Here is a 13,732-nt window from a genome sequence, read left to right on the forward strand (position 1 = left end):
AAATCCCTAATTGTGAACGTAAAGAAAGTTATATTTTTAGTCTGCTACGTTTGCTACTAAATTAGACTAACTACATTTTTCACTGTTTGATGAAAGATTGTTAATTGAGGCCTCCTGCTATCCGGGGAGAAGCCAGTAAACTATGAAACCAGTAATATTAGTGTCTTTGAATTTAATGAATAATAGAATTTGCCTCTTTTGGTAAGATTATTCAATTAAAAATAATATTATTTTAGGTTGGCCTGAGAATAAAAATGAGTTCTCAAGACAGCACGATAAAAAAATATAATGAAGAGAAACATTTATTTTCAAATTATTTCAACACTTTCATGGAAATATAACCTCTGTACGTTTACTTAATAAACAGAAAATTTTATTTTTAAATTGATTAAGTTCATTTATCATTAATTTTAGGTAAAGGTATAATTTCAGGACTAAGAAAGGGTGAGAAACTTCTTGAATAAAAGATAAATGTAACAAACCATTTTTAATATAAATTTAATGGCTTTAGCAAATGAATAAATAAAATATACATAAAATGCATCTGCATTATTACACACAATTCACATGCCCATAATAATTATCCTTCATAGGCCACCTGTTTTTCAATTTTTTCTAGCAAAAGTTCTATTCTTGCTTTCATTATGGGTTGCCCCTTCCTGGTCTTTTGAGACAGTATTTTGAATTTTTCTTTCTTTCTTTGTCTGTAATTTTGCAGAGCTTGTCTTCTGTCTTGTTGGATTTTTATTTTTTCCTATTCAGTATAGGAAGGAGATGAATTATTAATTAATCAATATCAAAAAAAAAAATTGTATCAATTAGCTAAAAATTTAATATAACACACAACTTAAAGATTAAACCCCCTAGTAATATAAATCCACTTATTTTATGAATAAATCAATCAATATCCATTTACCACCTAGTACTGTATTAAGTAAAAGTTAAATTATAAAGCCATATCATTTATTTATCAGAAAATAAACTATATGGCATAAGAGAGACTTGCTCAGATACAGCCTCAGTGAGATATCAGGGCTCAGAGCAAATAGAAAATAAAGTGGTTGTTATTATAAATAAATAAATAAATAAAGAAACTCAAACAACAAGAATCAAAATAACATCTCATAAATAGCAAGGAGAAAAAAAAATGTAGTGTCCTAGAATGGTTTGCCAAGCACATATTAAAACAGCTATCAGAATATGAGGACACATTTAACTGTCAGATATTTAGATATACAGTAAACTCTGTAAAGTCCAGCACTACACATTCTGGAATTCTTTAAAATCCAGAACATTTTACACAAAAAAAAAAAAAAAAAAAAAAGGGAGGGAGGAAGACATTTTTAAAGACATTACAGTGTCAATAATCATGCAAAGGAATTTCTAGAGTCCTCTTTGATTGAGGCTGTAGCCAGTTGATTCAGGTAAAGGGATTAGGGATTTCAGCCTTCACAGCATGCACTTTGGGCCAAGAGCACAAATAAAGCTTCTACAGAAAAATAAACAAAATAAATATTAGGGATAGGCTGTGGTGCCGTTAAAATAATTCACATTTTTTTTAAAATATGTTAAACAGAAAAATTGAGAATAGCAAAAGCATATTATGAGAAATCACTAAGAAAGCAACAAAAAAAAAAAAAAAAAAAAACGAATAAATCTGATAGAACCCTTTGCATAAGGGATTTGAGAGACTTTGATAACCCAGCTGGTGAATGAAAAGATACTTTGCATCGACCTTTATGAATGAAAGACCCTTTATAAGGAGAAAATGTGCAAGCAAAGCTGGAAATTAGTGAACTGCAACTACAAAAAACTGTTTATTAAAAAAATTTGCAAATCTAAAGGAAAGTAAGGCCCTGGAGTTGATGGCATATACACAGTAATTTTGAGGGAGGTGGCAACAGAATGTGTTGAACTATTGAGATTAATTATAAGGACATTATTGGACTTGGTGATTGTGGTGGTGGGGGGGGGGGAATTTCTTTAAAGTGATGTGCCAACATATGATCAACAGATAAAAGGTTATAAGAGAAAAGCTACAGACCAGTAGTCTGACTTCAGTGATAATAACTACAGACCAGTAGTCTGACTTCAGTGATAATAACTACAGACCAGTAGTCTGACTTCAGTGATAAGAACTACAGACCAGTAGTCTGACTTCAGTGATATGGATAATCTTGGAAATGATTCCTAAAAATGCAGTACAGAGCATCTTAATAGAAATGGTATTTAGCATTAGTAGATGCATACGATGCAAGAAAGCATGCAACATCAGGAAAAAAAAAAACCGCTCCAATCATTCCAAATGCCTGTCCAGCTCAGCCTGTAAATTTATTTAGGCAATCAACTTCCACAATAAAAGATGGAAGTCTGTTCCACCAATCACCCATTGGCTAAAGGCAAATTTTTGCACATCTATTCTACAATTGTCTTTTCTCAATTTGAATCTATGCCCCCTCAGGTTCTTAATCTGAGCAAGAGGAAGAATCCCATCAGCTTGCTCAAGCCATTCAAGGCCTTATATACCTCAATCAGATCACCTTGCAGGGGCCTATTCTCCAGGTGCTGCAATTTGCAGAATTAAGCTCTTCTTAATAAGAGCACCCCCTTTGTTCCCCTCACCAATCTTGTTGCCCTTCTTTGTACTCGCTCTAGCAACTTTACATCCTTCCTAAAATGAGGCCTCCAGACCTGTACACAGTACTCTAAGTATGGCCTGACCATTTCCTTGTATAATGGGATAATCATCTCCGTCTCTGCTAGCAAAATTCCTATGCATCATTGACAAGACTCCATGACCTGCCCTGCTCAGCGAACTTCATATTTGACTGCACAGTTAACCCCAGGTCTTTTTCACTTTCCGCTTCCCTGAGTGTAGTACCACACTGTTGGTATGTTTCTCTTCGGTTAATGCTACCCATATGCAGTACTTTGCATATGTCAATGTTAAACTTCGGCTGCCACTTCTCAGCCCATTTGCCCAACTTATCTAGATCCAGTTGGAGTAGCATATTGTCTTTACTGTTGTTAACAACCCTGCCAACATTTGTATCATCTGCAAACTTCGACATTAATCCTGATATACCTTCATCAATATCATTGATGAATACACAAAATAAATGGGCCCAGCACCGAACCCTGGGGAACTCCACTAATAACATTTGTCAATGAAGAGTAGTGTCCATTGATTATCACTCTCTGTCTTCTCCCACTCAACCATCCCTTTATACATCGTAGCAACTTACCCTTAATGCCATACCTCTCCAATTTGTACAGCAGTCTTCCATGTGCAACAGTATTAAAAGCTTTCCTGAAATCCAAGTATATGATATCAAAATTATTTTTGACATTCAGTTCCTTTGTGAACACATCATAGTATCCAATCAAATTGGTCAGACAAGACCTCTCTTTAACAAACCCATGCTGTGTCTTAACTATAACCGCAGTCTTGTCTAGATGATCCTGCAATGCTTCTTTAACCAGTGACTCCCATTATTTTCTGCAGAACACAAGTTTAACTAACAGGTCTATAGTTACTTGTGTCACCTTTTGAATGCCCTTTGTGAATTGGTGATACATATGCACACCTCCAGTCCATGGGATCCTCCCCTGAGTCCAAAGAAACTCTCATAATTATGGCTAAGGATTTGCTTGCTTCCTTTGCTGCCGCTAATATAACTGGATAGGTCCCGTCCACCCCAGGTGCCTTCCTTAGGTTTAACTTCAACAATTTCTCCTCCACTTTGCTCTCAGTTATTACAAAATCACTTAGCTGCCTGTTAGAGTTTGATAAACTTCTGGCATTTCCCTCATTGAATAACTTCTCATGTGTGAATGTAAATGCAAAATACTCATTCAGTTTACCAGCTACCTGAACATGATCATCAATAGTCAACCCATCTATGTTAAGTGGTCCAATCTGATTCATCCCTTTCCTTCTAGAGTTTACATAAGTAGCATTAGCAAGGGCACATGATGAAAGAAAGCAAGCTTATATAGCATCAGCCAACACACATGCACGCACACCCTTCTCATTCCACCCATCCACTTGCTCCAAATGTTTGTCTAGTTTTGCCTTGAATCTCTTTAAGTTATCAACTTCTACAATGACAGAGAAGGCACCTCCGTTAGCTAGGTGGGCAGGAGCAGTGGTGCATAGCACACGCTTCTTGAGACCGGGGTTCGAGCCCGTGACCACTGCATATCCCTGGAGCAATATGGCCTTAGTTGCTAATGCTCTTAAAAACCAAATAACAACAACCATTTCTTGTCTTTTTCTTATTTAACAATTTTTATCTATTATCTTTTCTATATAAACTTTAGCTGGTAGTCTATGAATTCAAAAATATACAGCATTATTTAGTTGCCACAATGAATGGAAAAGCAAATAATGAATACACACTGAGTGATCATTGAATTATGACCACTTACCTGATGCCATGTTGGGCCACCATTTACATGAATAACAACCGCTATTCAACTAGGCATTGACACTCCACTAGATGTCTCTAGATATCTGCAGCTGTACTGCCTGCAAGGCTTCCCACAGTGTCGGAATAAATGACAATTGCATATCTATATGCCTCACTCCTTGTTCCAAAACATCCCGAGTGTTCAACTGTATTGAGGTCAGGCAAAGGTTTGGAGGTTAATCAAGGTAGGTGATATCTTCACTGTGTTCCTCAAACCAGTGCAGCCCTGATAACGTGGCATATTATCATCTCGGAAGATCCCGTTTACTGATGGGGAAAAAAGGCAACATTGCAGGGTGCACATGGTCTCCTAAGAGCTGCCAGTAGACTTCACCAGTGAAACATTGCTCTATACACACTAGAGGTTCTAGTTCTGCCAGAAAAACATGCTCCATATTAAGCAACCATCACCATCTGAATGTGCATTCCATTTGGAATACACAATGGGCCCATGGACTTGTGTTGTTTGCACCACACACAAACATCTGTTGGTTTGTTGTACTAGGTATTTGGACTCATTTGAACAACACACTTGTTTCCAGTCCTCTTGTGGGGCATCCAACCAGAGCGTTATTAACACCACAACATTCATCTTCAATGATGAACAGTGGTGAGGAGAGGGTGGATCTTGGGTCATCTGTTCTGGAACCTCATACTTCTGTGTGCAGTGCACTGTCATTTGGAATATTGTTCTTGCATTCCCCATATTTTATTGCAATGTCAATGTTGCACAGTGACCTGTCATTTTTTTAATAAGGGTCTTAAAATTTTATTATTATTAACAGCTACAAAACAGTAATAAATCATGCCTGAGGGTGCACCTACAGAGCATCACTACACAGCTCCAAAGCAGAAGCTTGGAGTAAAAAATTTCCAATGTAAAGAAAAAAGTAAATGTACATACAGAGAACACAGTAAATTGAAAGCTACAGATAAAACTAAAACTAAATAAATAAAAAGAGGGGGATCAGTCAGATTGAAGTTAACAGGTAGGAGAAAGGTTGAACACTGGTATTTCTTCACACACATTGCAGAATCAGAGTCTTAGAACTTGTAGGAAAAGTCAATTTTAAGGTTCAGGTAATGGATGCAGTGTAGTTAGCAATTTCAGGAGACTGCTTCTATGGGGATGGGATACACTTAAATAGAAAGGGTGCAACAATACTTGTTGATGCTATTGAGGCAGAGTTAGGTGGGTCGGAAAACTGCTAGCTTGGGGGGGGATACACAGACTAATAGATTAACAGTAGCCGCTGCCTGAGGTGAAAGTGAATCTTGCACTGATTCTATTGAAATGCAATGGAGCAGCAGCCTGGAAAGCAAGGAAATGGGGATTTCCAGGACTGCTGGCAGTCACAGTGGAACAACTAAATACATGGGCTGTATTAGGGTAACTATGAGCAGAAACAGGTGCACGTATACTTGCATGTACACTAATGCTAGGAGTATAGTTAATAAATTTGACGAGCTTGAAGTGCTAGTCAAGACATCAAAGTCAGATATTGTTGGGATATCAGAGACGTGGTGCCACACAGACATAAGCAGTGCAGAATTGGAATTTGGGGAGTACAATGTGTACAGAAAGGACAGGAAGGGAGGAGGGGTTATGCTGTTAGTTAAGAAACACATAAAATCTAAGGAAGTGCATCCAATTGATGTTGGTGGACAATGCAATGTTGAGAACTGTTTGGTGTGACAAGCACTGGGAAAGGAAAAATGAGAGTAGGTGTGTGTTATAGGCCTAATGAATCTGGTGAGTATAATGAGCAATTGTGCAGAGAAATAAGAGTGGGAGTGTAAATCAGTGTGTCTTATAATGGGGGATTTTAATTTCCCAGAGATTGACTGGAATCTGTGGGTTGGTCACTCACACACTAGCAAGGCTTGTGTGGATTTATTGGATGATTGTTTTCTACAGCAGCATGTTCGGGAGGCAACTATAGTGAGTAATACTCTTGATCTGTTTATCAGTAGTGATTCTTCATGCATTAAGAATTTGCAGATAAAGGAACCACTAGGCGGCAGTGATCACAGTGTGCTCACGTGGGATTTACTCAAAGAGGTAACTACCATCAAGGGTAAAGGGAAGGGTTTTTGTTTTCAGAAAGGCGACTGCGGAGGTCTGAGACAGTATTTAAATTTTGTACGGTGGGACCAACTGATGATATTACCAAGAGCAAATTCAAAATGGGAAGCATTCAAAGAATTAATCTTGGAAGCTACTAGGCTTGTCATACCAATTAAGAAATATTTTTCAAGATTTAGGCCTAAATGGATGTCAGAGGAACTAATTAGACGTGGCAGAGAAGAAAAATGCATGGGATACATATAAATTAACAGGTGACACAGAAGCCTACGATAGATATAAACTGGTGTGTAATCGAGTCACAAAGGAGGTTAGGCAGGCAAAGGCAGATTATGAGAAATCCTTGGCAAAGGATGCAAAGAAAAACAGCAAAGAGTTCTTTACTTATATAAACTCTAGAATGAAGAGGATGAATGTGGTTGGTTTGGATTTTATTGGCACAATAGCAACTAAGGCTATAATGCGCCAGGAAGAGGATGAATCAGATTGGTCCACTTCACATCAATGGTTCAACTGTTGATGATCCTACTCAGGTAGCTAACAAACTAAATGAATATTTTGGTGGTCACGGGTTCGAGCCCGTGACCACCAAATACAGAGGATGTGGAGAGGTCAGGGAATGACCACTGTACATCCCCGAAGCAATATGGCCTTAGTGGCTAATGCTCCTAAAAAAAAAAAAAACAAATAACAAACAACAATAATAACAAAAACAAAGACGGATGGAAGTTTCTTCCAGCAATCAACCACCCACTGGCCAAAGGCAAACGTCTGCACATCTATCCCATAACTGTCTTTCCTCAATTTGAATTTATGCCCTCTCAGACAATTATTCTGAGCAAGAGAAAGAATCCCATCAGCATTGAGCATGCTCAAACCATTCAAGGCTTTATACACCTCCATCAGATCACCTCGCAGGTGCCTAGTCACTTAAGCCTTTCTTCGTAAGAGCAACCCTTTGTTTCATTCACTAGTCTTGTTGCCCTTCTCTGTACTCGTTCCAACAGCTCTACATCCTTAAAATGAGGCCTCCAGATCTGTATACAGTACTCAAGGAGCAGCCTGACCATTTCCTCATATACACGGATAATCACCTCTTTATCCCTACTAGAAAAATTCCTGTATATCATTGACAAGACACCAGTGAGCTTCTCTTGCAGATTATCTGCACTTCTCAGAAAACTTCATATCTGCCTGAACAATTACCCCCAGGTCCTTTTCACTCTCTACCACTGTCAGTGTAGTACCACACAGTTGACATTACTCTGGGGTTACTGCTTCCCACGTACTTTACATTTGTCAATGTTAAACTTCATTTGCCACCTCGAAGCCCATCTGCTCAACTTTTCTAGATCCTGTTGCAGCAGCGCACTGTCATTAGTGTCATTAACAACCCTGCCGACTTTCGTATCGTCTGCAAACTTTGACATTAAGCCTGATATACCATCTTTAATATCATTAATGAATACAGAAAAGAACAATAGACCCATACTGAACTCTGGGGAGCTCCACTAATAACAGTCCACGAAGAGCAGCATCCACTGATTACCACTCTCTGTCTTCTTCTACTCAACCACCCCTTTATCCATAGCAGTAATTTGCCTCCAATGCCACACTGCTCCAATTTGTGCAGCAGTCTTCCATGTGCAACAGTATCAAAAGACTTTCTAAGATTCAAATATAAATCAAAATTATTCTTTGCATCCAGTTCCTTTGTGACTACATCATAGTATCCAATCAAATTGGTTAGACAAGACTTCTCCTTAACAAACCCATGCTGTGTCCGAGCTATAACTGAAGTCTTGTCTAGATGATCCTGCAATGCTTCTTTAACCAGTGTTTCCATTAATTTCCCAGGAACAGAAGTTAAAGTAAAAAACTCTGCAGTTTTTCTTTGCATTTTGAAGGAAGTTTTGTAAAGGAAAAGAGCTTTGTAATTAATGGTTACCCTTCATGCAGGGCTAAGGTTAGAAGTGGGGCTCCTCAAGGAGTGTCTCCATAGCCAGGTGGGCAGGAGCAGCAGTGCGTAGCACACACTTCTTGATTATACCGGGGTTCGAGCCCGTGCCCACCAAATATGGAGGATGTGGAAAGGTGAGGGAATGACCACTGCATATCCCCGGAGCAATATGGCCTTAGTTGCTAATACTCCTAAAAACCGCGCCTCCGTAGCCCGGTGGGAAGGAGCAGCAGTGCGTAGCACATGCTTCTTGATTAGACCGGGGTTCAAGCCCGTCACCACCAAATACGGAAGATGCGGAAAGGTCAGGAATGGCCACCGCATATCCCGGAGCAATATGGACTTAGTTGCTAATGCTCCTAAAAACCAAATAACAAACATAACACACAACAAAGCTCCTCAAGGATTAGTACTATGCCTATTGTTATTTCTGATTTTCCTAAATGATACTGAAGGTAATAATGTCAAGAGCAGGGGAAAATTCAGGGATGGGCAGAGGGAACATATGCACCTCTTAACCAAAAATTTTAAATTCAAGAAAAAGAATGCAGGAGGTGTTCTAAAAAAAACTTAAAAGCCTGGTCGCCATGACCCCCTGACGATGATACCTGGATATGCTACTGATTGGGAGAATGGTTAGTGATGAACAACAAGCATCACTCGGAGAGGCTTCAAGGATGGTCAGAAAAGTGGCAGCTATATTTTAATTCAGCAAAATACAATACACTATATTACACTTTGGAAATAGCAACCTCAAAATAATTTATATATACTGTACTTAGAGGGAATAAAAAAAAAAAAAAGCGATTTTTGGGATTGTGATATAGGCAGATGAAGTTCTCCATGCTGTGTAGATAGGCAGCAAGATAGGCTTGTGTCCTATCAATGATTTATTGAATAATTGTTTGTATAGAAAGGGATGCCATAATCCCCCTGTATAAGACATCTGTAAGACTGCAATATGTGTTGAAGTATGGAAACTGCACCAAAAACCGCTCCTCCGTAGCCCGGTGGGAAGGAGCAGCAGTGCGTAGCACACGCTTCTTGATTAGACCGGGGTTCGAGCCCGTCACCACCAAATACGGAAGATGCGGAAAGGTCAGGAATGACCACCGCATATCCCAGAGCAATATGGCCTTAGTTGCTAATGCTCCTAAAAACCAAATAACAAACATAACAAAGTTCTTTGTTGTGTGTTATGTTTGTTATTTGGTTTTTAGGAGCAAAAAAAAAAAAAAAAAAGACAGATCTTGAAAGGGTTAAAAAGGTGCTGCTATATGAATCTTAAAAATTCTTACCTTTCTCTGTAGTTCTTTTTCCTCTTTCTGTTTGTTATATTCATGCATTGCTCTCTTCAGTGCTGGCATTCTCTTTTTCATTTTTGATCTGTGAGTGAAAATAAAATGCAAATTTTTTTAGAAATAAGAAAAATACTAAATTTATTATAAGGCAATAATTGTATTAATATAAATTATTTTAACCCATCAGCAGGTGCTTGTAAGTGCTTTTAATCCACAGTGATGTTAAAATTATGTACTGCTCAAGGATGAAGTGTCCATGAATCCTGAGATCTTTTACTTTTCAAAAAAAGGCAACTTTTCCTAGTGCATAGGTGTACAAGATATTAGTGCCTGAAAGAGTTACTAACAGCAAAGAGACCAGAAAGAAAAAAAGATAATGAGCAACTGGACCTTGTGGGATTTTCACTCAACAGTAGCAAGGCTTTTTGTGGCTTGGATTTACTGGATGATTGTTTCCTATACCTGCATGTTGGAGGCAACAAGAGAAAACAATACACTTGATCTGATTATCAGTAGTGACCCTTCAGGCATTAAGAATCTGCATATAAAATACCCACTAGGTGGTAGTGATCACAATGTATCAACGTGGGACTTACTTAAAGATGTAACTATTGTAAAAGTCCAGGGAAAGAGTTTCTGCTCTTCTCTAATGCAAATTTGCAGCTTTTCTCTAAAGCTGCAAACCTTTAATGATTGAAGTGAAAATGGACATTATTTGTCGTATGGAATCTGGTGAGTGGCATTCGGAGGTGTGCAAGACCTTAAGCTTAGCACCTTCTACTGTTAAGACCATTATGAATAATGCTGAGAAGATTAAGCAGTCACATACAGGAATTGTTAATGTAAACATTGCCAGAACAACTTATTCAAGGAGTGAGATAATAGAGAAGATGGATAAGTTATTAGTGCCGTGGATAGACGATATGAACCAAAATAACATTCCTGTAACATGGGCATGGACAAAGCTAGGAGCTTGTTCAATGAAATTAATGAGGAATTTGGAGGGACCGAATAATTTTCGGCTAGCAGGAGCTAGTTTTCCTGTTTCAAACTGGACCAGAATTCACAATGTAAAAGTGGTGAAGTGGCTGGCGCTGGCACTGCAGGTGCTGAGGAATATTCTCCCACATTCCAAAAGTTAATGGATGAGGGCTGCTACATCCCAGACTTTGTCTTTAATATTGATGAAATGGGGCTGTACTAGAAGAAGATGCCTGGTAGCACGTACATAGCCTGTGAAGAGGTCTGCCCCTGGTTTTAAGGCTGAAAAAGATTGGCTTACATTACTTCTGGGTACCACCCAGAACTAACGTATCAAGCACTTTCAAGTTAAAGCCCATGTTGGTGTACCATTCAGAGAATCCAAGTGTTATGAAGGGCATTATGAAGACTCGACTTCCTGTTTTCTGGTGCTCTAATAAGAAGACGTGGGTGACCCGGACCCTTTTTAGTGAATGGTACACTTAATACTTTTGTCTAGAGATGGCCCAATTTTGTGCAGCAAACAACTTCCCCAAAAACGTTTTAGTCCTCGATAATGCTCCAGGACGTCCAGCCAAACCTGAAGATATCCATAACGATGTTCTGAGTGTGAAGGTCGTTTATTTGCCACCCAACACCACCTCACTGTTGCAGCCAATGGATCAGGGTGTTATTGCAACCTTCAAGGCGTACTATTTACATATGACCTTCAAAGGGATTGTTGAGGCAGTGCAGGCATATAATGCTGTGACTGTGAGGGACTACTGGAGGTCCTACATCCTTAAGGGCATAAGTAACATTACTGCAACCTGGAAAGAAGTGTTGCAATCATGCATGAATGCAGTTTGGAGGAAATTGTGGCCTGATGCAGTGTCTTACTTTTTTGAGTGTGAGCCAGTTTCAGCAGTGGCTGAAGATGTCACTCGGATGAATGAGGACGTTGGTCTTGACAAGGTTGACATTGATGTTGTCAGTGAGTTGCTGCAAAGCCACAGTGAGCCTCTTTAAAAGGAGGACTTAGAAGAGCTGGCTGCACAACTGGTTAAACAGGATTCTGAGGAGGAAGAGCAGAAGATTGTGCCAATTAGGACCCTCACCACAAAGACGCTTCAATCAGCTTTGGCACAAATACAAACAAGCTGTGAAACTCTATGTGATAATGACCCAGACTGGGAACACAGCTCTTCCATCCAAAGAGCTGTTACTAACATATTGAAGCTTTACTACAATATGTTAGAGTGAAAGAGAAAGACTCACCAGACATCACTGCTGCAGTTCTTTTCTAAGGCCAAAGAATCTGCAGAACCGGTCGATCCTCCATCAGGCCCATCCAATTAACACTGCCCCATTATGCCACGTCAAAGGACATCAATAAGGGGGGGGGCAGACAGTGGAGTTACTACATACTCCAAAGATGGCTCTACAGGAATGAAGTACTAAGTTAAATTTTTATTTTATTACTTATATTTTATCTATAAATATAAAATAAAATATAGCCATTAACATTCAGCTTACTCAATCCATTCAAGGCCTTAAACACCTCAATCAGATCACCCTGCAAGTACCTAGTCTCCAGATGCCACAATTTGCAGAACTGAAGCTTCTAGGTAAGAGCACCCATTTGTTCCCATCACCAACCTGGTTGCCCTTCTCTGCATCCATTCCAGCAGACTTAAAACCTTTCTAAAGTGAGGCCACCAGACCTGTATACAATACTTAAGATGCAGCCTAACCACAGCCTTTTACAAAGAGATAATCATCTCCTTATTCCTGCTAGCAAAGTTTCTATATATCATTGACAAAATGATATACAGAAACTTTGGTAGCATGTCTGCACTGCTCAGAGAATTTCATAATCTGACTGCACAATTATCCCCAGACCTTTTTCATTTTCCAATACCCTGAGTGTAGTATTACAGCTGATAAGTTACTCTGAAATTACTGATAACCGTATATGCAGTAGCTTGCATTTGTCAATGTTAAACTTCAAATGCCATTTCTCAGCCCATTGACCTAATTTTCCTAGATATTGTTGCAACAGCTCACCCTGATTACTATCATTAACCACCCTGCTAACCTTTGTATCATCTGCATACTTAGACATTAAGCCTGATATAACTTCATCAATATTATTAATAAATACTGAAAACAACAATGGGCCCAGCACTGAAATCTGGAGACTTCACTAATAAGATTAGTCCATGAAGAGCAGTGCCCATTGATAACCACTCCTGTCTTCTTCCACTTAATCATCCAGTTATCCATAGCAGTTATCCAACTTGCCCTTAATGCCATATCGCTCCAGTTTGTACAGCAGTCTTATGTGCAAGAGTATTAAAAGCTTTCCTGAAATTATTCTTTGAATTGGCTACAAAAAATTTCCCCTAAACAAATTCACACTGTGACTGCAGTATAACTGCATTCATGTCCAAATGGTCCTGCATTACTTCTTTAACCAGTGACTCCATTATTTTTCCTGGAACAGATGTTAAGCTAACAGATCTGTAATTATGCATGTTACCTTTTAATCTCCCTTTATGAATTGGGGGTACATTCGCACATTTCCAGTCCATAGGGGCCTCCCTCTGAATCCAAGGATACTCTCATAATTATGGCTAAGGGTTTGCTTACCTCCTTTGCTGCTTCTGTTAATATGATTGGATGGATCCCATCCACTCCAGGTGGCTTTTTTATGTTCAGTTTCAACTATTTCTCTTCCACTTTGTTTTCAGTTATCACAAAGTCATTTAGCTCCCTGTTAGAGTTTACTTTCAGACAGTAATACTTTACAGAGTCAAGAAAAGTTCATAAAATTGAAAGTTTGTAAACTGGGAGCTCAGTGTCTTGTATTCAAGTCTGGATGCCTCATCTATAGAATTTTTAGAGATGGTCCAAAGAAAATCAGCCAGATCGGCTGTGGGTGCTATGGCAT

The 13,732-nt window shown here is 38.9% G+C and overlaps 1 protein-coding gene across 1 annotated transcript in view; it reads right to left on the reverse strand.

Annotated features, from left to right (window-relative positions):
- Nucleotides 1–479: 479 nt before the first annotated feature.
- The window catches only part of LOC150079692 (uncharacterized), a 30,730-nt gene continuing 17,477 nt past the window's right edge, over nt 480–13,732 (reverse strand). The window contains exons 3-4 of the mRNA XM_090383456.1: nt 9,817–9,904; nt 480–754 (exon numbers count right to left, since the gene is read on the reverse strand). Coding sequence (XP_090239582.1) covers nt 581–754; nt 9,817–9,904 — 262 coding nt within the window. The 3' untranslated portion in view covers nt 480–580. The remainder of the gene's footprint in view (nt 755–9,816; nt 9,905–13,732) is intronic.

This window comes from Mastigoproctus giganteus, chromosome 10 (genome assembly GCF_048544385.1).
Source record: "Mastigoproctus giganteus isolate SK-2022 chromosome 10, ASM4854438v1, whole genome shotgun sequence".
Classification (NCBI taxonomy): Eukaryota; Metazoa; Arthropoda; class Arachnida; order Uropygi; family Thelyphonidae; genus Mastigoproctus; species Mastigoproctus giganteus.